Source organism: Numida meleagris, chromosome 3 (assembly GCF_002078875.1).
Source record: "Numida meleagris isolate 19003 breed g44 Domestic line chromosome 3, NumMel1.0, whole genome shotgun sequence".
NCBI lineage: Eukaryota > Metazoa > Chordata > Aves > Galliformes > Numididae > Numida > Numida meleagris.
The window spans coordinates 15407360-15434174 of record NC_034411.1 but is presented as its reverse complement, the minus strand read 5'-3'; the positions used below and the strand labels follow the sequence as shown (position 1 = coordinate 15434174).

Here is a 26815-nt window from a genome sequence, read left to right as displayed (position 1 = left end):
GGGAAGGGAAGGGAAGGGAAGGGAAGGGAAGGGAAGGGAAGGGAAGGGAACTTAGCTTCTTGATTGACTTCAGAGAGTGGATATTTACCAAAAAATGAAGATGAGATTTTTTGATCAGACACTTTGTTGAAAGGCACAGAACATTTCTGCTGTAAAGGCTTCCTTGCAAACCAAACAAAAAACCCTTTAACTGAGCCCTTTAAACTCAGCTGTGAGATGTTAAGAAAGAAACTAATCCAAAAAACTCCCAGTCAGACTACCAGCAGACATTATCCCTCCTGAACAGTGACTAAAGCAGTGCCTCTGGAGAGCTCACCTGAACGGCTCATGGGCACAAAGCCCCTGAGCAGAAGTTCAGCAGCGATTGCTCAGGGGACCTCAGTGCAGCCCCATGTGATACCTGTGTGCCAGGAGGAAACCTTGTGCCTATCACCAATAGGACACTCATCCCAATCTCACCATTTCTCCCACTGCTGATCTCACCCAGCAGAAATATCTGCTCCAAGGCACTGCTGGGACCAAAGGAGCAAGTGTGATGGAGCACAGATTGTGCTGACAGTGATTGATTGGGAGCTGAGAGGGAGAGCAGGGCTTGGCAGCCCCAAGCTCTGGGTGTAAAGCTCTTGTGGGAAGGAAAACAGTACTCGAAACAGAAGCAAATAAATGAGCAAGCACATAGGACAGTGATGGCCTTTGGCTCTCTTTTACAGACAGAAGATGAAAAGCAGTAACTCTCAGCTTGGCTTGGGATAGGAAGATCACCAGGCAGTGCTCTACTCATTTGCAGCACAAATGTATCTCCAGCAAATCAGGCCTAGATCTGCAGATGCATTGTCCAGCCAAAGGAACCCTGTTTTTTTAAAAAGTTTGCCACAGGTGCTAAGTCCTGGCACAAAGAATCCAGCCATCACCCCTGAAGTTCCTGCCTGTTGCAGCTTTTTGTTGCAGACTGGGTCTTTTTGTAGAACTACCCAGGAGACTTTTGAACGTGTGAAACTGTCAAGAGCTCAAGCAGTTTCAAAAAAGATTGGAATGCAAGCATCAAATTTCTATCGTTAGTTACAGTGCTGGCTTTTGACAGAGGACGGGGAATGTTAGCGTACCCTTTTGTATTAACAAGGGAGCTCAAATGTTATTCAAGATTTTTAGTTAAAAGATCTCTATAAATAGAAATCATACGCTAACAGGACATAACGTTTTACTATCTCACATATAAAAGACGATTCTGAACACTACCTCATTTCTCACCTTGTTTTTTAAAGGAGGAAGTTAAATGAAAAGGACTGTTCTAATCCATCATTAAGCCCGCCAGTTTCAGAGGCATCCATTAACACTTTGCTGTACCATGGTCACTGACATCAGAAACCTCAGGGATCAATCAGCGAGCCACTGGTCTTGACACCATGCTGGTAAGAAGCACATACCATAAAGGTGAGCAGGCCTCTTCCAAGAGCATCTTATTCCCTGTCTTCATGCAACATTTTCCAACTGTATATGCTCCTACGGAGGCAGCAGGTTCGTGCTGGCCCCTGGGACCAGCTCATACCTATTATGAATGCTTCTTTGCCATACTGCTTTTTAGTACATTATTACATTGTTTGTTTTGCATTTATTGGTCTGCACTCTGCTTTCATTGCTTGGATAAAACGAGCTAGCAGTCCCCGGGCCTTCTAAAGGAAAGAAATTGCTGAATGCACTGTTTTTCCCAGCATAGAGCAAATATTGTGCCAACGATCTCCGACTTGGAAGCCTTCTTTGGCTGCAGCTTTGGTGAAAAATCCTGCCTGTTCCATGTATGTGAGGAGTCGTGGCCATTGCAACTGCTGATAAATAGCTCCGTCTGATGGACCAAATGGCAAGAGTACCAAAGTATATGCAGTTCCCTCCCAGTGCTTTGCTTTGTGCTGTCGTCATCATCAGGTAAATCCTTTGACCCAAACTTGAGAAATCAATAGCACTCAGCCAGGGAAACCTGTTAATTTTCACTGGACAAATTTTAATCATCTCAGAGGCTTCAAAGTTCAATGAGAGACACTTAATTTAAATTAAAAAAGGAGCAGTGCTGTATCTCTTTACTTGATACTAAAGATTCTTCAGATCTGAAGTGCCTGCTCTGGCTTGACAAACAACCACTGCTGGTAGGTGTTTAGAGGAGGCAGATTAGAAAGGCAGGCAAGAGGATGAATAATTTTGGTGCTGTGGAGTACAGAGTACAATTTCCAATAGTCACTTCTACCACCAGCAGATAGAAATATAAGTGAATGTTTCCTTGTCGTCACAGAATAGACTTCCAGTATGACTCTTCTGTCATGTTACATTATCAGCCATGCTGGGAAACTCAATAATTACCCTGCAGGCACTTCTGAAGACATACTTGTTGAAAGGAATGATGGGGCATTAGGTGGTTGTTAGGCACTGGCTGGAAATCAGCAAGCCTTTCTCAGGAAGGAAACAAACTGAAACACCGTTGCTTCTCTGATAAAAAAGTACTTCTGCATTAAAATTCCACAAGAACAGGCCGAGCAATTTTTCAGGGGGAAAGGAATTTTTCCTGGGAAGTAAATCCACTTCCACAGAACAGAAATGAATTTTCTGCTCCTGGTTTTCTCTTCCAGATGATCAGTTTGGCAACTAATAAATGAGTTTTTGCAATGGGAAATCTGAATGTTTCATATAGCAAGGGTGCTTTCCACTCACAAATCATATCCAGAGAAAATCCTTAGCTGGATGTTGTATAATCTGATATGGAACCTGACTACTGTCAATTAAACCTAAAATATTTTATAGACTACTTGCTCACTAGAATGCCTCACAAGACAATCACCACTATCACAGAGATTTATGAAGGTGGAGAACAGTGCCTCACACACAATACTCTGTTTAACCACCTCCCACCATCCCAAAATAGTGTCCTGCCCACAGGTGGGTCTTGGTGACCCTTGCCAGTGTGAGATGATGGCTTCTTTGTGGATGCAAAGCCATGGATTAACAGGATATGTTTTAACATTACCTCATGAGACAGATAAAAGGCAGCAATTCCCAACGGCCAGAAGCAGCAGAGCATGGAGAACACAGTGAGGCCGAGATGATCTCTTGGTGGCATCATCAGGAAATTGTCTTCACTTTCAGTGTCACTTGAGTAGTCACTCTGGAAAAGCAGGAGAGAGAAATGTAGAAGAGCTGATTAATGATATAATTACTTCTCCTCTTTCGTGGACCAAGGCTGTGATCATCCACTCATAATAATCCCACCAATCGCCCCAGGACATTTCCTCAATAGACCTCTAGCACTCACAGGGGATGGCTTCTGATGTCCCACCTTGAGGTCTCGATGATGCACACGGTCAGTTCTGGGAGCATTTGTACCCTGATATCCAGGGCCCATGCAAGTAAGTGACAAGGGACTGGAAGACAACAGGCTGTCAAGCAACAGCAGCATGCAAGATTGAGCGTGCAAGATGTAATCTCAGCGAGGTCCATGGTCATTCCCCCTGCTAAATAAGATGGTCTCTGCAGCCTCCACGAGACAGAAAGATGACTGTTGCAGAAACTGTGAACGTGACAATGGATGAAGAGGAGAAATAAACTTTGCAAGGAAAAGGGAGGAGTCTACTTCCCAGATATAGAGAAATTCAAAATGAAAAAAAACAGGTCCATGCATCACACCACAGAAAATCATTCCCACAGGAAGAAGGTAGAAAGAACAACTTCTCTTGTAAGATAAATTTAAGATGCAATTTCTTCACATTCTGTAAGTGCCTCTGTGAGTAGATAATTTCTGAAGACAGCTCTACTGTTCAGCAGAAAAAAAAAAAAAACAAGAAACCCCAGTAACTGAAAGCAGAGCAGATGAAGAGCCGACATAAGGTGCAGATTTTTAACAGAGATGGTGATGAACACTTTTCTGCAGCTGTAATGGATTTTCTATAATACCAAGACCTTTTTAAAATTGAGGCTAGCTATCCCTAAAAGCCACGTGCTTTACCTAAATCAAGATGTTGTGAGTGACCAAAGGCTCTCCAGACAGCCTGCCCTGGGTTCCGGTGGCATGCTGGAGGCTGGACTTGGTGGCCACATAGTCTCTTCCAGCAGAAACATGCTGCTCACAGTGGGGAAGTCGGACAATGAGCTCTGCTGTGAACCACAGCTGCCAGCAGTCTTTGATGGATTTTCAGGAAACAGCCCTTTTGGTATCACTCCTTTTTTTCCTTCAAAGCAATCATTTCAGTTGCACACACACTGCATACAAAACTAATTTCTGGTATGGCCCTTTGAGATCTGCTTCTAATCCAGACAGTTCAGAACCAACACAATGCAACTATAAGATAATATGTGCTTTATTTCCCTCCCCACAATGCCTGTTTTGATGATGTCGTTGAACACAATGCCCCATTCTGACCAGCACTCGGCATCCCTTTGCTCTTCTGCAGGCAGTCTGAGTTCACCTAAATGCAGCAGATGGTGATGGCAGTGTGCTGGATGGCAGCTCTCCCACCAAGGGCTGTAGTTTATTACCGCTCGCCTCAGCACACTTACTTCTCACTGAGCAGCATCTGGCTGATTCTTCCTTAGCGGGTGGTGCCTGTGAAACCTGTTGCCACCACGGATTCTTTTGGCCTGGCAATGCTTTATTTATTTGACTGTTTATTTGTTATTTATTTTTACCATTGTGAGTTTTGCAGTTGTTCCCATTCAATTTTAAAGGTATTTAAATGATCTGTTATCCTGACCTGGTCCAAACTCCTCTTGCTTCCCCAGCTCCCAGCCTAACATGCAGCATCAGTCAAGCAGCCAGCTGTCCAGAATGGGCTCACAGGGCTCTTTCCTTGCTTGGAAAGCTTTTCATGCATCACTTTACAAAGCCAAAATGTTTCAGGGGAAAAAAAATTCCTTTATGCATATATCCAAGTCCATTCTTCCTCCCATGCCCCCGGATTTTGATCAACTCCTCATGATGCTCTCTAGACACCCACAGCCAGTCTACAGCTCATCAGCAACATGCATTCAACACATTGCTTCTGGAAGGGTATTACCACAGACAGCAATAAACAAATCCATACCAGACCAGGCCAGCTGCCATAGTCTCCTAAATCACACTCTTTATCCTGCGGAGCAGTAATAGCAGCCATAAAGTAAATATCCCTAATCTGAGCGTGAGTGACAGGGGCTCCCATCCAGAAGCCCTCTGCATCCATTTGAAGGCACTCGTGGATCGCAACAGTCTTGTGACTTTGCAGGTGGGCCAGCTGCCACAACAAGATTAGGGAGATACCCCTATTCCCTGAGGCACCTTAACTGAAAGAGTAACATTATACAGTTCAGCATAGGAGGAGTCAGCCTCCCCAGCTATCCTCTTTTTGCCTTACAGCTGACTCACTCCCGTAGCCTGTTAATAATTTGCCTGTGAAGGTAAAAGGAAATAAAGTGTGTCCTGTGGGGTCAGGCCAATGGTCCATCAAGCCCTGGGCCCTGCCTCTGACAGCAGAAGCAGGATGTGTTCTGCAGAGAGCTCATGTAAACCTCGACACTGTGCAGCCATCCCTGGTGCTCTCCCAGCATCCACAACTGTTGTGTGAAAGACACTAGCAAGAAAAGCTGTACCAATTGCTTTTAATATCTCTTTATGGGTTCTTTGTCCACGAATCAGTCTAATCACTGCCTCATGCGTGAAGAACAATTCTCTGTTACCTGTGTTAATACAGCTCACCCAGGTTTCTCTTGCTTCTACTATGGCAGGTTTGCTGAGCAGCAGGTCTGCACTCACCTTGTTCTTCACCTTCATGATCTTGAACAACCAAGGGGCTCAACATCCCTTGGCTTTCTCCTCTATCAAATAGAGTATCCAAAGGAAGGCTGCAAAGATGGAGAAGGGCCTGGAGGACAAGGTGTGTGAGGAGCGCTGAGGCCCCTGGGGTTGCTCAGCCCAGAGCAGAGGAGCTGAGGGGAGGCCTCATGGCGGCTGCAGCTCCTCACAGGGAGTGGAGGGCAGCGCTGAGCTCTGCTCTCTGTGACAGCGACAGGGCCCGAGGGGACGGCATGGAGCTGTGTCAGGGGATGGGCAGTTGGGGGTTAGGAACAGGTTCTTCACTGAGAGGAAGGTTGAGCAGTGGAACAGCTGACCCAGGGAAGAGATCATGGCACGGAACTTGCCAGAGTTCGTGAAGCATCTGGACACTGCCCTCAGACATTGGGTTTGGGTGGTGCTGTGTGGAGCAGGGAGTTCAGTCAAAATCCTCATGAGTCCCTTCCAACTTGGGATATTCTATGATTTTGTTACTCTTATCTATCTCAGCAATAAACCAGATGAGGTTTAACAAAAGCAAGTGTAGAGTCTTGCACCTGGAAAGGAATAACTAGAAGTATCAGTACAGGTTGGGACATGACCTGCTGGAGAGGAGCTCTGCAGAGAAGGACCTGGGGGTCCTGGTGGAGGACTGGTTGGCCATGAGCCAGCAGTGTGCCCTGGTGGCCAAGAAGGCCAAGGGGACCCTGGGGTGCACTGAAAGGAGCATGGCCAGCAGGTCAAGGCAGGTGATCCTCCCCCTCTACTGTGCCCTGGTCAGGCCTCACCTGCAGTACTGCATCCAGTTCTGGGCTCCCTGGTACAAAAAAGACAGGGATCTCCTGGAGAGGGTCCAATGGAGGGCAACAAAGATGATGAAGGGCCTGGAGCATCTCCCCTGTGAGGAAAGGCTGAGCAAACTGCCTCTGTTCAGCCTGGAGAAAAGAAGACTCAGAGGTGATCTGATTAATGTTTATAAATATCTTCAGGGTGGGAGTCAAAGGGACATGGCCAACCTCTTTTCAGCAGTCTGTGGGGACAGGATGACGGGAAACGGCCATAAACTTGACCATAGGAAGTTCCGCACGAATGTGCGAAGGAAATTCTTCACAGTAAGGGTGAAAGAGTACTGGAACAGGCTGCCCAGGGAGGCTGAGGATTCTTCTCTGGAGATATGCAAAACCAGCCTGGACATCTACCTGTGCAGCCTGCTGTAGAGAGCCTGCTTTGCAGGGGGGTTGGACTCAATAATATCTAGAAGTCCCTTCCAGCCCTTGCAATTCTGTGATCTTTGCTACGTCTTTAAGAAGCGGAGACCACAAATACACGTACCATGTGGAAAGTGGGTTGCAGTGAGCTTTCAGACATAAACAAAATGCTGCCAGCACCCTATCTCTTCCCCAATAACCTTCTTTATGATATCCAATATTTTGCTGACTTATTGGCTTGGCCTCTGCACTCCATGCTCTGAGACCAGTTTCTTCCCCAAGCTGCAGCTCATAGATAGAAGCTCAGCATCAAGTCCACAGGGATTCAATTATTTTTCCATAAACATATTTGTTTTCATTTATTTACATTGAAACACACCTACCACTCCATTTTTGCAGCCTTCACAGAGCTTCTTTCCAGGGGGTGGACCCCTCTCCAGGCTGTTCAAACACTTTCTAGATTTCTGGTCCCAGGAAAGGCCGAGGTCACCACAGATGTCAGGGGGAAATTTTTCACACAGAAGGCAGTGAGGGGCTGGCACTGCTGCTCAGAAAAGCTGTGGGTGCTTATCCCTGGAGGTGTTCCAAGGCCAGGTTGGATGGGGCCCTGGACAGTCTGGTGCCTGATTTAGTGGATAGCAACCCTGCTCATGGCATGGGATTGGAACTAGACAGTATTTAAGGTCCCTTCCAAACCAAGCATTTCCATGATTCTGTGATTCTCATCCCAGTGCTGCCTGTCCATACCTGTGCAGTCTGGCAAGATTAAGAGAAAACGTGCATGTCACGGGGCTTGATTTGCTTAAACCTCCTTCATGGCCTTCTCTTTGTTTTGCAGGGGAGATACAGCCAGGAGGTGCTTGGATACAATGTGAGGAGCAGTTAGATAGAACAAGACATGGCCTAGGATCCTCTTTCTGTCTCTGTGTTTTTATGCTCGTGTCAAAGGGATGAGTTTTCACAGCAGCAGCCGGCAATTCACAGAGAGGAAAAAAAAAAAAAAGGAAGACTTAGCTTGAAAGCCCTACATTTCTTTTTTCTTTCACTCCCTAGAACATTCTATTTATTTCGCTTTCCCGAGACTGTTTCAGACATTGCTGGAGAAAAAGAGGTTTAAGAGAGAGCTGAGGTGTATTCTTTTATGTGACACATATGAATAATTCAATTTTCTGCCATCAATAGCTTGGTTTTCTCTAAATAAGCAATTTATCCAGGGGCTAGGAGGAAGAGTAGCCAGTGTGTTAATATGACAAATGATGTTTCTGGCTTCCAGTTTCTGATGCACTGTATTTCCACATGAGCTCTAACAGGAGGATATTTCAGCTAGGAACCATTACATAGTATATATTTCACTGCAGCCACATTTGACAAGTTGTCTGTCTATTAATTGTGATGTAAAGAACTCATAAGATATTTATGAGAGTTCCAGAGATACCTAAGTAGGGAATTGTTTGATTTCAAGGATGGGCAGAGAAAGGAGAAGTTTAAATCTTTGGCAGAATCCTCAGCATTCTGCTTTCATGCCCAGTAAATGCTGGAGCAAAATGGGGCTGTATGTGCTAATACGAGCTGTTTCAGAGATGGATTTCCTTGCAGACAATTATGGTTTCCATATGCAGTCTGAATACCATTACACCAGGACCTGAGGAACACTGCTGGTAAGGAAACACAAAAGTTAAATGTGGACACAGCACTGCAGCCAGCAAATGGCAGAACCACTACTTTGGATGTCTCTTGCTCCTCTGCTGCATCTCCTGGGATTTTTCAGAGTCCCCAGGCTTGGGGAGTGGAATAAGATGCCTCGTTGTAGGCAGGTTGTTGAACACACTGATGATCTGAACAAACTCACTCTGAAGAGGATGACAGGCAACAAAGCAGCAAGCCCTGCAGCCTGGCTGGGGTGGCACTTCAAACCAGAACCACACGGCTGTCAGTCAAAACAGCTGGCTTTTTCCAGAGAATGTGTCTTCAGCAAAGTTTTTTTGCAGGAAAACAACAATATTTCTGGTTGTCAGAAGCCTAACTCTCTTTAAAATGCAAACATTGGCAGAAACACACTGAGCAGCAGGGTCCACAAAAGCTGCTCTTTGCACGTGTCCATGGACTCCAGTTAAGTATTACACAGTGGAGCTCATTACAAAGGGCTGAGTTAGATTTCTCCACGTTTCCAAACAACTAAATACCCAGCCCCAACACCCCCTAGGCAGGTGCTTTGCACAAACATAGGCAGTGCCAGACAGGGAACAACTCACAGCTCCAAGGTTGTTCTGTCCCCCTGAAAGACTTTCACAGAGATGTCCAACTCAGGAATCCACTCGCCTTGCCTTGGTGTGCAGGGTGAGGTGGCAGTCCCAAGCTTTCAAGAGACCAAAAGACAGGGAAGCTTCATGCAGAAGAACTATTCTTTGCTAAGTCTTGCAAAAGGGGGATGTTTCTGGTTGCTTTTTGTTGTTGTTGAATTTTTTCCCCCTGAAGGAAACGACAAAGCAGACGTAAAAAGACAAAGAAGCCTTATAAGAACTGAGCTCTGATCTGCTCTTATGCTATGCAGTTCCCATGAACTGTGGCAAGACAGTCAATGTGGCAAGGTACTCGGCAACATGCTGTGCACTCTGGATGAGGGAAACAAGTCCTTCGAGTCTCTCAGTGCAAAAGCAAAAACACTACACCTCTCTTGTATTATCCTCTCTTGCTGTTCTCCTAACTTCTGCTCCCAGTCCCTGTACTGAACCTTCTCACTCCTCTTTGAGTGCATTAGTAATTTAAAAAAGCATTTGCTTCTTGTCAGTAATGGGTGGGAAAAAAGCATTCTACTGGACCAGATATGTGCTGCATGATTCAGATGCTGTATTTCTCATTTGAACAGATAGGCAATTTTTTTATGTAGTTAATGATCCAGCATAGTTCATTCTCCTACTCAGTGACTGCTGTCCTGAAAAAATATATTTCCATTCCTGGAATAAAGGAGAAGGGCATGTAGCTATGTCTTTAGCAAAACTCTGTACTATCCAAGTCCAGGTGTTCCTCATGGCTCCACTGATACAGCATCTGTCTAGATGGAGACGAGAGGAGCACAGCACAGCAGTTACCCGTTTCTGCTGGTCTTGTTCTGTTGAGCACATCTCTTCACCTCTCCCCATTTTCCTGTAGTACCAACTGCAGAATCTGGGCCTTCTTGGGTTGCAACCAGTTACTCTGCATGCTGAGAACCCTCATGCTGAGTGCAGCTGCTCAGCAGGTTGCTCATGTGGGTCTGTTTCTTGCACAAGTGTGAAAACCACAGCACTGCACTGGGCTGGCTATGCAGCACCAAAATGAAGGCTGAAAATGGGCTAGAAGCAGAGGCTTCTAGCAATTCTAACAATGCACATGTTTCCAGTCAAGTAGGTCCTTCCCCAGACATTGCCTCATTTTCTTCTCCTTCCTTTGTTCTCCTGGTGGAGGAGAAATCCCAATTCAGAACAGAGGGATCTGTGTGGATGCATACTGTGTGCACAACTGCCTGCCCTGAGCACCTTGTATGGGTACGTCAGGATGAGCATCCCCTGTCTTACTTTCACTGTAACACAAAAAGAAGGACCCTGGGAACACGGCACACACACTGTTACAGCATGTTAAAACGTTTGCAGAGACACGGGAAGATGAACTCTCTCCTTTCCCTCCGGAGATATGGGAGAGGAAGGGCGAGGTCCCTCTCCCCAGACCTTCACTTTTACAGGAGTTTTACTAGGAACTCTTTTCTGTGGAAAGCTGATCCAAGTTCCTGTGGTTCCAACAGATTAAGAGCCCTACATTGTACATACACTTCACAAACCCCACCAAGAAAGGGGAAAATATTTTTGGTACAAAATATTTTCTCATTGTCCTGTATATTGTCCTGGTCTTTTTCAGCCCATTCTCTGACAGCTGGCTAAAGAAGGTCTTGCTGGCTTTGGATTGACAAGAATCATAAAGCCATTAATGCTAGAAAAGATCACTAAGATCACTTATTCCAAACACCAAACCATCCCCACCATGCTCACTAATCACATCACTCAGTGCAACAACTCTACAGTTCCTGAACACCTCCAGGGATGGTGACTCCACTACCTCCCTGGGCAGCCTGTGCCAGTGCATCATCACTCTTTCTGAGAAGAAACTTTTCCTAATATCCAACCTGAACCTCCCCTGGTGCGACCTAAGGCCACCGCCTCTCATCCTACAGAAAATGAAGTATTTTCTTTCTTTCTGCCTCAATGTCAGGCCAGATGCGTCAATAACACCATTAGGCAGTTACGTGCCTGCTGCGGTCACTTGCATCACAACCGCTGCATGAGGGAAGCTAGCACAAAAAGGCAGCATCTCGGCCTTTTGTTTTAATTTTAAAAATGAGGCTTCCTGCAGCCAGCTTTGAAATGCTATAGAAGGGCGTGATTTGAGCTAACACCGCCACAGGCCTCAAAGAGAAACTTCCTGTCTCCCTGTGGACGTATTGAATAGTGCATTACTGGCACACACAGCAGAAAGCACCTCTCTCTGCTTACCTGAGCAATACAGAGAGAAAGCAAATCAAAGAGAAGTCAGCCTCTTGCTGAGATGCTCCTGTGCAGGGTGAGACACTGGTATTAAAGGAGGTGGAAATAGAAGTTTTAGGACCTGTTAGCTCTCAATGGAGAAAACCCCGCAAGAGAGAAATGTGGGAAAATAGCTTCTTGAACTCCTCTTGGACATTCAGGTTGAAGCTATGTCTTTGCTCCAGACAGCCAAATGCGCTTGCTAGCTTAGGAGTCTGTGACTAACGCTGAGAAAGTTTTGGGATCTGCAACAGTGTGGGCACCCTCCACTCACACTGGCAAATAAAATCTATGTTGCCTTTGGGCAGCTGGTGCAGTCAGGATTTTCTAAAGTAGAAAATGCACCGTTTAAGAAAGAATGAAGTTGATTTCCAGTGTGCCCCATTTGGAGCACAAAATTTATATTACTTTAGCTTGAGCCATCAATGAAGCACAGGAACCTAAAAGAAAACATTGCATTTGGGGTCTAATGAAGTGTTTCACTCCATCAGAAAAATCTTATTCAGACACATAGGATTCGTTGTGTCTAGAAACCTAAAGACTCCTGATTTTGTGTTCACAAATGGACAGGTTTAATGTTTGAGCCAGTGAGCAAAACAACCAGTTTTATGTCCAGTTCAAGTCAGGAGAAAGTAACAAGTGATGCTGGCCTGCTGAGTAAAACCAGCTCCATGTACGAGACAGATGCTTCTGGCCATGACTTTCCCAGTGTTTAAGCATATGGGTCTTCTTTAGTTTGTGACCAGCCCATTCAGAGGCAGGAGTGCCAGTGGGACTCCCACCATTAGCCTCCACAGGGAGGACTCCACCCAGCAACTAAAGATGAGTGATTGCTCCCTGTGCTGGCTGGAGGAGAGACCAATACATCTGATCCCATGAGAACCAGCACACAGAAGTGGACATTTCAGCACAGACACATCCTCCCCCCCAAGCCTTTCCCACAGATCCCAAGTGACGTCTGACCTCTAGCTCCTGGAAATCCTCCTCCTCCTCCACATCGTAGGAGAGGGTATGAATCTTGATGTCATCTGCTGAGAGATCGATGAACTTGCTGTCTGGGTACTCCAGGCTGTCCTTGGTAGGGGAGCGGTCCTCGATGAAGGTGGTTTCGCAGCACTCCGAGTTGATGCTCTCACCCCACGAGCGCAGCACATTCTCCGAGTAGAGGATGATGTTGGGACGGTAATGGGACTCCACGGTCTGCTGCAGCATGTTGGGATCCAGGAGCTGCTGCACGGGGTCATTCCTGCCATTCTCCAGGCAGCTTGGGGAACTGCCTGCTCGGTGGCTCTGATACTGTGGCGTTGGATACACTGACACCAGGCCATCTCGGCTCTCTGCAACTAAGTTCCTTGTATTAATTAAACCATTCCTTTTCCCAGCCTCGGCAATCTTATTGTGCATGAGCACACTGTTCTGCTCGATCAAACCATCCATACTGGGAGGTGTCAGAGAGCGGGATGGTGGTCTGTATTATGTTGTATTGTAGATACAGGTCACACTGGGGCAGTGGCCTCCATTTTCCTGAAGAAGAAAGGAAATAGATACCAAGGTGAGGACGTAGGTAATGAATAACACATGAAAGCACCTGAATCAGCTCATCTTTTGTATTATCTCAGGAGGAAATACAACCTCACATATGCACACATCCTGACCTAGCTCTCCAAATACGTCCCCACTTGAAAAGGCAAACAATTTATGAATATAAAATACGATGAGGTGAACAGGAGCAGGTGGCAATGTGTGGTGACAGAGGGCTTCCCAAAATGGCCTGGTAATGGTGGGCCCTGTCAGAAGAGGGCTACGAGCCCCCTCCACTCTAACGTATATGCTATTGTCATTCAACAACATCCCCTTCCTCCAAATGCTCTGATAAGAGAGGTGGGGGAACACAAAACAAAACACAACACAAAGATAAGAGACGAAGAAAACATTTTCAGTTCTGGGAAAGCTGCAATTATGAAGGGCCGGGCAGCTGATGTGTTCAGCTGTCATTCTCTGCAGCCAACCTTCAACCTCGACAAGTGCTTTGATATCCCCTCAAAACTCAATTGAAGGAAAAACAAGGAGGCAGCTCTCTTTAAATTAACTGAAAAAAGCCACTTTTCCATGGCCTCAGAGACTGCCCTGTGGTGACAGAATTAAGGGCTGTGATGAGGCCAGTCAGCAGGACCAGCTCCATCCAGATTCACCTAGAAGAAATAGAGGCACAGACATACTGGTAGGGTGTGGCTGCTTTTTGAAGAGAGCAAGCAGAGTTTGGGAGGTGAGAGCGGGTGGAGAGATCAACGTGTCACACATTTGCCTCAGGAGTGGTTCTTGCAGAAGTACCATCTTCCATTGGCCGTCCTGCAAACATCATGACCCCACAGAGCAGCGCCAATGTTCACGGTCTCCTGTAGGCTACTGAGACATTCCATTTCCATCATTTAGGAGTCTCCGGAGGCACGGTGAGACCCAGTCACAAACTAAGTTCAGAATGGCTGTTGCTTTATCCAGGTTTGGTGGGGTCACTTATTTAGGTCGTCCTTCTGCCATCTCTCTAATCATTCCTGTTCCTTCCCCTTCCCGTATCAAAGAAAGAAAGAAAAAATACTTCACCAAAAATTGCTGATTAAAACTCAGCAAGTGAGTAAGTTCTCCCAAGTCTTCGCTGGGTTTCCCTTGAGACAGTGTGGAACGTGTGCAAGGCTCCTTGACATGTGACACAAACTATTGGCCCCGCTGAAGTCAGACGGACTTCACTCAGAACTGCAAACTCTCAGAAGCATTCTCAGCCCCAGCATTTGTCCAAGCAAGCTGAGGTCAGCAGAAAATACGCCATGATACTGCCACAGATGTAGTAATGGGAAGAAGATGTACACCCCAAACAGATCCCCTCCCAGAAAAACACATAAAGAGAACAATAATTTGGTCACTGCATCAACAGCTGAAACAAAGGATAGTTAGGTCTTGCATCCTGATGTGCTCATATAATTCCAACCAATGTGTACTGCCTGACTTGAGTAGCACTTGGGAAGATGCCTTTCAAGGCAGCTTTATCACATGCTTTTGAGCTGCACTGTCAGATTCCCTTCATGTTTTTTCTACATTCTCGTACTATCCAGATAACGCTTGACTCTGGAAAGGCAAGTTTAACCCCAGGCATTTCACTGACAGCTATGTTGTCTTCGTGGAAAATTCTCACTCTAGATTGGTGCAAATGAGGATCTGCACACATCATGACACCAGAGCTCGCTGGTACATTTTCCTCGTGCAATTTTGAGTAGTTGTCCTGCTTCATCTTGGAAGGGTTGGATTTTGAAGAAAGGTCACTCTCATCTCTTCAAAGACACATGGGACAGTCCAAAGTCATTGGAAACATAAGCCATCCTTTAGTTCTTCTCACACTCCTCAAGAGCAAGAGGAAACAAAGAGAAGCCACAGGGAAAAACGCTTCAGCATGCCCAAGTGACATGAGACATGGGAGCACTTCAGGAAGACAATAGGATAGTCTTGTCAGGAGTTAGGACTGTCCCAAGATGCTCCTTGCTCGCCATTGTTCACCAGCCTGCGTGAGACAGGAGCTAAGTCCCTTTTGCAAATGGCTAATTATGAGGAAGATGTAGACTCAAAAATATTTGAAAAGGTAATTTGACTTCAAAGTCTTTGGAGTGTTGACAGATAGGATTCTGCAAAGTCCCGAATAAGAACTGCTCATGATGTCTTTGGGACTCTACAACTGATATCCCAAAGACCTAAGGACAGCTATGTTACAGGCTCCCTAGTCAACTGCACCAGTAAAGTATTAGCACAACCAACAGCCTACCCTGGCTTCAGCCTGTGCCCTCTCTCAGGCAATTCCTACCCTGGAGTAAATAAATGCCTTGAATGTTCCTGAAAGGCATGCAGGACAAAACCATCTTGTTTCGGTAGGTAAGAGAGTTTAGTGGCAAAAACACAGCCATAGAATCATTAAGGTTTGGAAAGACCACTAAGATCATCATGCCCAACCGTCAACTCATCCCCTCCATGCCCACTAACCACGTCCCTCAGTGCCACATCTCCATGGCTCTTGAACACCTCCAGGGACAGTGACTCCACCACCTCCCTGGGCAGCCTGTGCCAGTGCATCACCACTCTTTCTGAGAAGAAACTTTTCCTAATATCCAACCTGAACCTCCGCTGGTGCAACTTAAGGCCATTACCGTTGTACCAGTCAATGCTGGACCATTCAGCTTGTGCATAACAGGATGTATCTTAGTCTGTCTCATTCAGTAGATAGGAGAGAGCCTGTGGTATTTGCTTAGTCCTACCACAGACCTAAGCAGCTATCTGTCCAGTGCTACCTGATGTGCATTTAAACCAGTCTTGTAAACCAACTTTGCAGATTCTGAATGACACTTTCCCCCTGGGATGAGGGAGGGTGGAAAGAAAAAAATCTGAAATGAGAAAAGGACAAGACAGGAGACATCCTTCCCACACATAGCTCCTCCGGTAATATGGCAAATGCATCGCTCAAGACATTCTCTCTGGGGTCCCACATAGCAATCCAGCCTGCATGCCTCAGGGAAGGTCAGCAAAGAGAGATGTGGATGGCAGCATTCAGTCAAGGAAAATTGTTTATCCCTCATGTCATTTTGCTGGTTGGCTACTTTACCAGTGCCTGACCCAATGTTCTCAGCCCTGCAATTGTATGGCTTAATGGTAAGGAGCTGGTGAGACTCTTATACCTTTCCATTATACCATGTGTATAGCTAATAATAATAATAAAGTGGCATTGATTTTTCCTTTCCAGGTGAAATTCCTGAGCAGCTGGCCATTAGGTTTAAATCAATAGCACCTTGATTGCAAGTGCATCTTGATGCACAGCTGAGACAAGGTCAATTGCTGTCTGGGGAAACTGAGAAACTGTTGAGGTGCCCAGAGATTCTTCATCAATAAAAAAGTGGGATTAAGAGTGTTGTCAGCCAGAAATGAAATCTCACGTCCTCACTGATAAAAGAGAACCTCCTCTGGGTTTTTCACTCCCCAGCCACTGGCTGAAAAGAGCAAAATCACACTTCCAAAGCCTTTGTATCCTGCTGCTATCCCAGCATTGGTGGGAGAATTAGGCTCATAGTCTGGAATTCATTTCACTTACTGCAGGCACTTGAGGATGTTTCATGAGAAAAATTAATTGCAGTTATGCAAGGTGCATGGGACAGGACGACACTGTAACTATTCCCATGTAAGCTACAGGTGAGACTCCTGCATCTTAATACTAAGCTTGGGATGAGCAAAACAAGCAGAGTCCTCCAGGTTCATCTGGAAGAGCAAGGGATAACGGCATGTGGCTGTGAATGAGGCTTAGGGGCAAAAGGTAGTGGCTCGGAGCCTGTGCCTTCCTGCCTACAGGGTCTCCTTGGAAGGGAGGTTGGCCAGTCACCTTCCTTTGGTTAAGGCCTTTTCCTGACCTGGGCAAGGCTCACATTTGTGACTCAGAGGTGTAGGTAGGTGCTGCCATGAAGACCATTCCAATTTCCAGGTCCAGCTGCAGCCTGGAGGATTCCAGAACTGAGCAAACAATCTGTAATAGACAACTGGAGGCAGTCAAAAGATGCCTTCTCTGCAAGGAGCAGCACTCAGAGCAAAAAGAGCCATTCTCATTGCCTTGGACCTCAGAGAGGCTTCAAAATGACGCTGACAGGAAAATGAAACTCATCAGAACCCTTTAAATAAGAGAGCTGTTCAATTTGCTCCAAGATGCAGAGTTAATTTAACTGGGTTGATTCGGGTTTCATTTGTCTTCACACAGTTTGAGTTTCTCCCCACAAATCACTCACTGGTGCTCAGGCCAACCAGAAATAACTCTGCACTTTCAGACTTGAGACTGGAGCCAGAAGAGAAAACCAAGTTCAAGCTAATGACAAATATTAGGTCAAAATTTGATCTATTTTTTTTCTTTGGGGATTAGAAATTTTCACTCGGGTCTCTGGTGTTAGAAGCAAAGCTATTCGTTATTTCAACATTCTTTTTTTTACCCTCAATTTCTTGCTTTTTTTCCCCTCTCCTCTCTGTCCCTATTTTAATAAGTAGCTGCAGCCAGTGCCAAGATATCTCATCTGCAACACTGTGGCTTATTAAGCTATCACTTGTGTGACGGCAGAGCCCAGCTACTGTAGCTGCAGTAAGGGCTGCACTCTGCTTGGCGCTCTGCAGACTCCTCTGCTATGATGACAGTGGCTGACAAACTAATTAAGCAAAGGGTGTGAGACAGAGATGCAAGCTGCAAAGAGGGCAAGGAAAGAACAGCTAAACGCTGTGCCCTAGGCTCTGTCAGACAACAAGCACAAGCTAACTCTGCTACTGCGCACCATCCCCAAATTCCTTTCTTCTGTGACCCAGTGGGGTGTTGTTGTCCGGCTATGGGGGTCTCCCCTTCACACAGCTCTAACACAGCCTCAGCTTCTCTCAGCCTTCTAGAGCCCCCTGCCAGGTACCTAAAGGGCAGTATGAACGAGCAGCTCGGTTATAATCACTGGATAATTAAGGTTGGAGAAGACCCCTAGGATCATCTAGTCCAACCACTAGGTTACCTCTGGAAAACCAGACTATGGCTGAAAACCCCAGCCCTTTCCCCACAAGAGATCAAAGACATCCAGGCAGAACAGCAATGACAAGGTCTCGCCTGGCTAGAGGGGACCTCATCAGCTCCAATGCTTGGTTTGCTGGCAGGAAAGCTTACAGAGGAAGGTAAGCCATGCTGAGGTGGAAAGCAGAGTCCTCATCCACTTCCAAGGCTCACAGCTGTACCCCTGCCATTCCCAGCAGATCCGGGCAGGAGAAACAGCTCAGTCTGTATCCTCCAGCATGAGGGCCTGTTCTGGGTACAAAGTGCAATCTTTGTCCCAGGAGGACAGTCAAGCACTGGAAAAGGTTGTGTATCCACAAGACATCCACTCCTCCCACACCTCCCTCCTTGCCTCTCAGCTGCCCCACAACTACCAGAGCCAACTAAGTTCTGCTGGCTTTCATGCTAGTTCCCAGCTGCCAGCACACAAAGCAGTGGGCAGAAAGCTTTCCAACAATGCTGCAAATGGCAAGACCTACAGCCCAATTAAAAAAAAAAAAAAAACACATTGAGAGGTTTGGAGACCATGGCTCTCCTGGTGCAATTCTTCAGGTGCACGGGGTCTTTTGATGCATTATGCAATAAGCTTCATGGTGCTTCAAGGGGTTTCAAACACTTAGAAATTACAGCAACACATATGGACCTTTTGCTTGAGGGAAATCAGTATGGACCTGGAGAGCTGATTACAAAGTGAAATACTTAAGGAAAGAAAGGGAAAATCTTTCCCCATTGTATTTTCTTTCTTTATTCAGCAGGGCTCATTATAATAGGTATTGTTTTAAGGAAGAGCTGCTATTTCAGCAGCTGAAATTCCTTTTGACCTATTAAGTAAACTACTGGGAGTTTTGTTAAGCGGTGCAGCTAACTCTCACTGGGAGAGTTCCAAAAGCATGCATTAGTGATAGCTAAATGTTTAATTGCTAGCAGTAGAAGTAAAAAGACCTCCCTGCTATTTTAGCATCACCAATAAGCAGCAAATCCACCATCCTGCCCTAAAAAAAAAAAGGGAGTCAGGGTGCAAATAAATGCCCAAGGTCACATCAGACACAGGAACAGAGCTAGAAATAAAATCCAGGTCTCTTGATTGCCCATCCAGAGGTATATTTAAATGTGGAAACAATTACCATATGCATATTAGGTCTGCCTGAATAATTGATTGCTCGATTCAGTGCTGAACCAAGGAATGGGGGGAGAAAGGTGGAATTACCTTGTGTTGACCTGAAACAGAAAACGTTACCTCTGCAACAAAATATTTCCTTTTGAGCAGATGGAGGCATCTTGCACGAGCCAAAATGAATTATCATGTTTCATTTATTTATTTTTAATTGAACAAACTGACTTTTAGTTCAATTTGCCTCAAGTTGCCTCCAATAAAAGATGACACATCCAGGCTTTTCCAGCCATCCTCCCTCCCTGCTGGTTTTGACAGCCTCAACTATTTATTGAGTTCAGTCCAAACTCACAACTTCTTGCATGTGATGACAGAGCTGTACTTTCCAGCTAATAAATAACTGACCTGGATAACAGCACCTGGCTGTAATGTAAATAACCCTCTCTGTTGTGGAAGGCACTGGTATAAAAATACCTTGCCATCTGCACAACTCACGGCAATTACTTTCAAAGGGAAAGCAGTCAAAAAATCAGGCTCCGTGCCTTTTTAAGTGAGAAATTCATTTCACCAATGTAATCGGGGAATGCTCAGCGTCAGAAAGCTATTATCAGCTCCCTAACCGCTGCTGTACACATGAGAGCTACGAATCAGCCTTGATCAAATGGTTGGCAAGCCCAGGACGAACCTGTTACAACCAGGCATGTGTCCACCTGACAACCCCAAATACAACTCCAAGTGCATCCAAGCTCACAGCAGCCCTCTGACATCCCCATTCCGCACTGGGAAGGCAGAGACAGGAGAAGTGATTCTTACTATAAAAGACATCTCAACAGATGGCCAAACTGATGTTTCCTCTCCCTCCAGCCACCCCAAAAAAGTTGTTCTGCAAAACTCGCTGATTACATCCAGCCCAATAAAACTAACATTCATAAAACAGCAAGTAGAGGTGCACGTAATGAAACACCTCCAGTCAGTACCTTAAGCAAAGCAGTCAGGCTGAAGGACCTGCTTACCAACAGTAAGAGCAGAAGGTAGTGCTGCCTTTTGTTTTCAAAGCAAGTGAATACAGCTGTGCTCTGGGCTGTGTAATTGCATTCTTAATTGTTTAGAGTGCCCTCACTGAGAGAAATTTCATCTAATGTGAGTCCGAATCACAGAATTATAGGGGCTGGAGGGGACCTCTGGAAATCATTGAGATCAACCCCCTGCTGCAGCAGGTTTCCTACAGTAGGTTGCACAGAAAAGTGTCCAGATGAATTTTGAGTATCTCCAAAGAAGGAGACTCCAACAACCTCCCTGGGCAGCCTGTTCCAGTGCTCTGTAACCCTCACAGTAAAGAAGTTCCTCATGTTTGTATGGAACTTCCATACCTGTTTCAGTATGCACCCATCGTTCCTTGTCCTGTTACTGGGCACCACTGAAAAGAGCCTAGCCCCATCCATTTGATTCCCACCTTGTAGATATTTATAAGCACTGATAATATCCCCTCTCAGCCTTCTGTTTTCCCTAGACTGAATAGCCCCAGCTCTCTCAGCTTTTCCTCATGTGGGAGATGCTCCAGGCCCCTCATCACATCTGCGGCCCTCCACTGGACTTGCCTTAGGAGATCCCTGTCATTTTTGAACTGAAGAGACACAATACTGCAGAACTGGACACAGTACTGCAGATGTGACCTCACCAGGGCAGAGCAGAGGGGGAGGATCACCTCCCTCAACCTTCTAGCCACACTTTGTAATGCACCCCAGGATCCCGTTGGCCTTCTTGGCCACAAGGGCACACTGCTGGCTCATGGCCACCCTGTTGACCACCAGGACCCCCAGGTCCTCTGCAGAGCTCCTCACTGGCAGGCCAGCCCCTACTCTGTTCTGGTTGTTTTTTTCTCCAGAGCTGTAGTACTCTGCCCAAGAACTGCTCCAGATTGTGGGGAACGCTTCACCTAAGACCCACCCTGATCATGCCAAGCTTGGTACCAGAGCAATTAATCTCACAGCCTTAACCACAATCCTTGCTTTGCAGAATGAAAGCTCGCACACAGCTGAAGTTCTTGTTTCACTGTGTGTAATTATTTACCTGACAGACAAGCTGTGTCCTCAGGTGAGAAGCTGTAATGCCTCCATTCTCTTGGTTCCTACACTATGGAGCTCTGATTATTTCTGAGAGTCAATCTGGAATTAGAGGTCAAGGGAGGAATGAGTTACCACAGATCCCCTCTGCCTAATTTCATCAATGCCTGGTGTTGCAACAGAATTAAAATTCTCCAGCTTAGAATAAACCTGATGCTGTGCCCTGCAGAAACCTGCAGCGAGGCAAAGTGCCTGCAGCACACAGTGGAGCATCTAAGTATATGCAGGGAGTGCGTGAAAAGGGGAATATTAACATCATGGCATTGCCTGGCCCTCTTTGCCTGTGGGCTGAGGCTGGTGCCTCTCAGTGACCTCAAAGCCCCATAACCAGGCTAGCCACAAGCCAGCAACGAGGTGTTGCTCCAGCATTGACTGCACCGATTCATTCAGGTGTCATTCGTGATGGGTCCTGCGTACACCCCACTCCGTGGCTTTTTCCCCCTTCTCACACTGTGTTCAGGAAGCGAGGTACAGGATAAGGCATTTATCTCGTGCTCTTTCTGGATGTGACACACCATCACTATGCTCTAGGCTTGGATTTAAGGTCTTCCTGAAGCAGGGGTAAGAAACACAGAGAGGACAGAGCAAGGAAGCAGCCTGGTGGCGCTGCCTGTGTGCAAAACGAAGGTACTTGTTTCTCCTGCCCCACGCGAAGCACCTCAGGGCTGTAAGTCACTTGTAGTAATGCTCCTGTGATGCTGTGGAATTGCTAGTGCCAGTTCATCAGGGCAAGGATGATTAGATTAAGTAGCCACTTACATTCAAGGCATTACATTCACTTACATTCAAGGCACTGTCAGAGCTTGAAGAAAAACCCTGCATCATCTTCCCTCTTCCTCCTTCCCATAGAGAAATAGATTTCCATATGGGAGGCACCAGTTCTGCTCCACATCACCTCCACGATCCTCAAGCCACATGCAGTGGGGAGAAGGGAGGTTGTTTTTCTGTGGAGCACGCAGGAATAGGAGCAGAAAGATGGGTGGATGGGGTGGGGGGCCCACGTGCCAAGCGAGGACTGCATCAGCTGTTGCACACAGCAGGTGATGCTGAGCACAGCTGTGCTGCAGGACCTGCCACCACACAGAGTATCTCATGGGACAAGCAGGGGACAGCTCGGGAGCTGAACTCTTTGATGATCCCATGATTATCTTCCAAGAAAATTATCCAGCTGCAAATGTAATTTGCAGAGATCTTCACTATCCCTGGGGATTTGCCCAGAGAGGTTGTGGAGTCTCTTTCTGTGGAGATATTCAAGACCCTTTGGGACGCCTACCTGTGCGACCAAATGTAGGGTATCTGCTTTAGCAGGGCGTTGCTCTCAATGATCTCCTGAGGTCCCTTCCAACCCCTGCAATTCCGTCATTCTGTGATTGATTCTGTGACTTTTGAGGGATCTGAGCTCTACTCAATTACAGCCCACCAAGCCACCTAACCCCACTGAACTCTGCTCAGAGTCCAATGCCCTGATGTGAGCGGTCAGCTCGTTCTTCTCGTGCCTCTGCAACCTGAAGCCTTGGAGCTTAGAGACAGAAATAATTTACAGCACGGATTTGGGTGGGTGGTTAATGAGGGAACTTTACACATCCCAGTTTTATATAGATACATATACAAAGATACACATTTACAGTGACGCTGTGTTTAAAATTGGGAGTGCTAAAGGCGTGCATGGAGTCATACCTCTCATGTACTGCAGCACTATTTTAAAATGCAGCCTTTCTGGTGCAATGAGAAGAAGCAGAGTTCCTCATTCTTCCGATGCAGTGACACAAAACTCATAGCACTAAACCTTTTGTGCCAGATCCAGTGGTGGTAGCAGTCGGTTCACCTGCATCCTCGGGGTCGCTGGCATTTACATCAGCTGGGTAGTGTTTTGCTGTGATCTCATTGCTCAAAGTAATTTCCAGCTTCTACCAGAGAAAGAGTATTGAGAAGTGTTTGATTTGATGGCCAGGGGACGTGGGCTCAGCCCTGACATGCTTACACACGCGCAGGATTCATTCCATTCTGTCAAAACAAAGTCATTGAACACGCAGAGGATTTTCCTCCTGTTTTTAAATCTCTGCAGTTCTTTTCCTTTTTTTTTCCCCCGATGGCTCTGTACAGTGACCTGTATGAAGCTGAGCCTCCAAAGCGAAGAAAACAAAATAGGAAAGTCCCAGAATATGATCTGCAGTCTTCATAACTAGACAACCACTACTACAAATCCTCCAGGACAGAGGCATTTACGGCTGACTTGTAAATGCCTACAGACACAAATTCACAGCACAAAGACAAAAACCCTTGCCCAGCGACGCAGGTGTCTTTTCTCTAACACTGCCCTTAGAAGGCAAAGCATTTTAAATCTGCACGCAGCGTTCATCAAGTGAAACGTGTTGTGGTGGTGCCCGTGCACACCACTACTGCATTACCTCTGCATTTGTACAGTGAAGAGCCTCGCTGAGATTGATTCCAGAGCGTATGGTACCAGCGGTGCGAGATGTCTGCTCGCCCGCTTCGGAAGGGGAAACTTCATTCCTACAAATGCCTTCATCTGCCACGCACCCTGACATGACCTGTCGCTACCAAACTCCCAATAAAACGTCACCTTGGCTGGCAAAAAGAGACGTGGCTTATTCTTTGGAGTGAAGTCATTTGAAACTAATATAAAGAGCATCTGAACGCAGCTACTTTGAAGCTGATAGCTCATTAACTATAATTAAGAGCGAGTCATTTAAATACATGAATACAGAAAAGTGCATTCTCTGCTCTGGCTGCATTTTATAATACACAATAATCCCCCGGAAAGTACCAGTTAACTCATCTTCTTGGCTTTAAGAATATCAAAGCATCTTTTAATTGTCAGTAATGCCCTGCTTACGACGGATTAATGTCTAATTATTTGTGATTTGAATATTTAATCTCCCGGGAAGTTCAGATCTTGTATTTTATTTTTATTTTTTTGCGTCTCTCTCATTACACGCTGTTCTGTTGTTCTCTCTCCTCCAGTTGTTCTGAAGAGATGGTTCAACAGATTGCTCTCTGGAGTGACTCCTGCCAAAGGGTAGCTCCATGATTTTAGGGGGGGACAAAGCCAGTCCCAGACAGAGCCTCACACCCCTCCTGGAGCACAGTTCTTGGGGCCGATGCGCTACCAGCCCTGCTCCAGGAGGGTTTGCACCTCTGCACTGCCAGTTCCAGAAAGGTCTCAAAGCAGTTGCCAACCTGGAGGGGGTCCTTCCCTTGTGGGATGCTTTAGTGGTACCCAGAAGGAAGGAGCGGGTTTCCCCAAGGTCACCCCACTAAATAGTGGGGACGGCTCCTGCGTCCTTGCCTTTACCCACCCCTCACTCCAACTTGGCTCTCAGTGCCCGCAAACTAGAGGATGGGAAGGGAAAGAAACCCAACCCAGCGCCTCTTAAGCGGGGCTCTGAGGGCAGAGGGCAGGTGCAGCTGCAGGCAGCGGGGCCTCCCGCAGTGCCCGGCTCAGGCTGTGCCCCGGGGCCGTGGCCCCCGGCACGGCACGGCACGGCACGGCACGGCTCGGCTCGGCGCCGTTTCCCCTTGGCGGGGCGCAGGGCAGGGAGAAAGGAATGCTCCGCCACAGCGACCCGGAGTGGATTTCAGCCGGGAAAGGGAAAAAGGGGGGACCCCACGCACAGTTTCCCTTCCAGAAAACTCGCCCGTTGCTCCCCCGGCCCTGGGAAAAGCCCGATCCCTCCCCGAGCCCGCGATTTCGGCTGGCGGCGGGGCACGGGGAAGCACCGCCGCGGAGCGCCCCGCGCTGCCTGGGAGCAGGATCCCGGCCCGGGGGCGGCCCCGCGTCCCTGCGCTCCCCCGGGGACCCCTCTCCGCAGCGGCAGCCGCCGTTCCTCCCCCCGCCCTCTCCTGGCCCCGGCTCTGTGCCGCCCACCGGGGGTTGGCGACGGGGAGATACGGCGCATCGCTCCCCGAAGGAGATGCGGGGGTTGGGGGCGGGGGGGTCACTCACCTCCTCCTCCCTGCAAGGTGACCCGCAGCGCGATCCGCCCGCACGGGGCTGCGGGAGGGGCGGCGGGGCTCCGGCTCCCCGGGCTCCGGCTCCCCGGGCTCAGCGCCCGGCCGCGGTGCCCGGCAGCATCCCGGCGGCGGGGGACGGCGGGGAGTGGGGCCGGGCAGGGCTGAGCCGCCTGCACCGCCGGGCTGCACTGTGCGCGTAACTCGCGGGGAGGTGATGGAGGAGGAGGAGGAGGAGGAGGAGGAGGGAGAGAGGGAGGGAGGAGGGAGGCAGGCGGAGGCAGGCAGGAGAAGCAGCCCTGTGTGGCAGCGGGGCCAACTTTCCTCCTGCAGCACGAGCAGCCTCACAGCCCCGGGGGAAAAGAGGGAATCTTTCGCTGTCTGTCCCTCCTCCTCCCGGGGCCTTCCTCCCCGCTGCTCCCCACCCACCACTCCTCTTCTCCCTCTTCCCCTGCCCTGCACTGGGCACCTGGACCCCAGGATGCTGGGAAGGCTCCAGCAGCTCTGAAGAACTTTATTTCTTTACTCCAGCTTTTTTTTAGTACGGTGAGGAGCGTGCTGGGCTGCCTGCTGCAGTGCTGGGGGGGTGTTCCCTGTTTTCCTAATAACCATAAATAAGATGGGAAAGCAGGGTTCGTTCATTCCACTTCCCATCTCCAGCAGACCCGCTGGCCAAGTCATTTGCCTAAAAGCTTCTTTGTCACCACTTTGTGTGAGGCTTCTACATCTATGGCTTAAAATGCAGTGGGAAGATCGCATGCCCAATTCAGATGATTGCTATCCTTCACCTCTGCAGGGAGAGACACTAGGCCTTACATCCCCCCCCATGCGTTTTTGATGTCTCTATTTGGAGTAAGGCTGTTTTAGCTTTCTGCTTATGTACTGTTAGTTCTTCATACTCTCAAAATATCCCAAGCCAAATCTTCTCTGAAGGAGAGCATTCAAGATTTATAAGACATGCTAAAAAACTTGCACTTGTCTCAGGGATTTCCAGTAGAAAATCCCTCCAGCCCCATTTTCCCCTCTTTCACAACATTTTAGTTCTCTTCCAGTGAGCAGTGATCCATTTCCATCCTCCTGGACCAGAGAAGCCCATCACTTGGGATCTTTCATTTTCATCTCAGAAAAAGATGGAAACCGAAAACCTTGCCTCTTCTGGAGAAACAAAATAAAAAAGCTCAGAATAATATCTGACTGTTCGGGAGCATTCAAACATTTTTCTTTCTTTCTTTTTTAAAAACATTTAAAAATTAGAATTTTTGCTTCAATAGATTTAATTCCATATATCTCCAAAAACATCAGTAAGCAATTGTTTCCCACAGGAGATGCCCTTTTCAGCAAAGCTTGGTTCCCCTGATGGAAACTAAAAGAATGGGGTCTTGCAATACATCTTCCAGGCAGTCCTACAGAAACCTGGAGGAACCCCAGTTTGGCTGGCACGGTGATAGCATCTAGGATCCTCTCTTACACAAGG

General features: G+C 47.3%; 1 protein-coding gene across 6 annotated transcripts in view; it reads right to left on the bottom strand.

Annotated features, from left to right (window-relative positions):
* Positions 1-26815, bottom strand: part of SYNDIG1 (synapse differentiation inducing 1) — a 114128-nt gene that overhangs the window by 42370 nt on the left and 44943 nt on the right. For 2 of the 6 annotated variants that reach the window (XM_021392146.1, XM_021392144.1), the window contains exons 3-4: positions 12507-13067; positions 3011-3148 (exon numbers count right to left, since the gene is read on the bottom strand). In XM_021392146.1, the coding sequence (XP_021247821.1) occupies positions 3011-3148; positions 12507-12980 (612 nt within the window). In that variant the 5' untranslated portion in view covers positions 12981-13067. Of the gene's footprint in view, positions 1-3010; positions 3149-12506; positions 13068-16978; positions 17067-20223; positions 20262-23046; positions 23403-25336; positions 25771-26815 lie in introns of those variants that run through there. The other 4 variants (XM_021392148.1, XM_021392150.1, XM_021392149.1 and 1 more) reach the window with 4 other exon arrangements.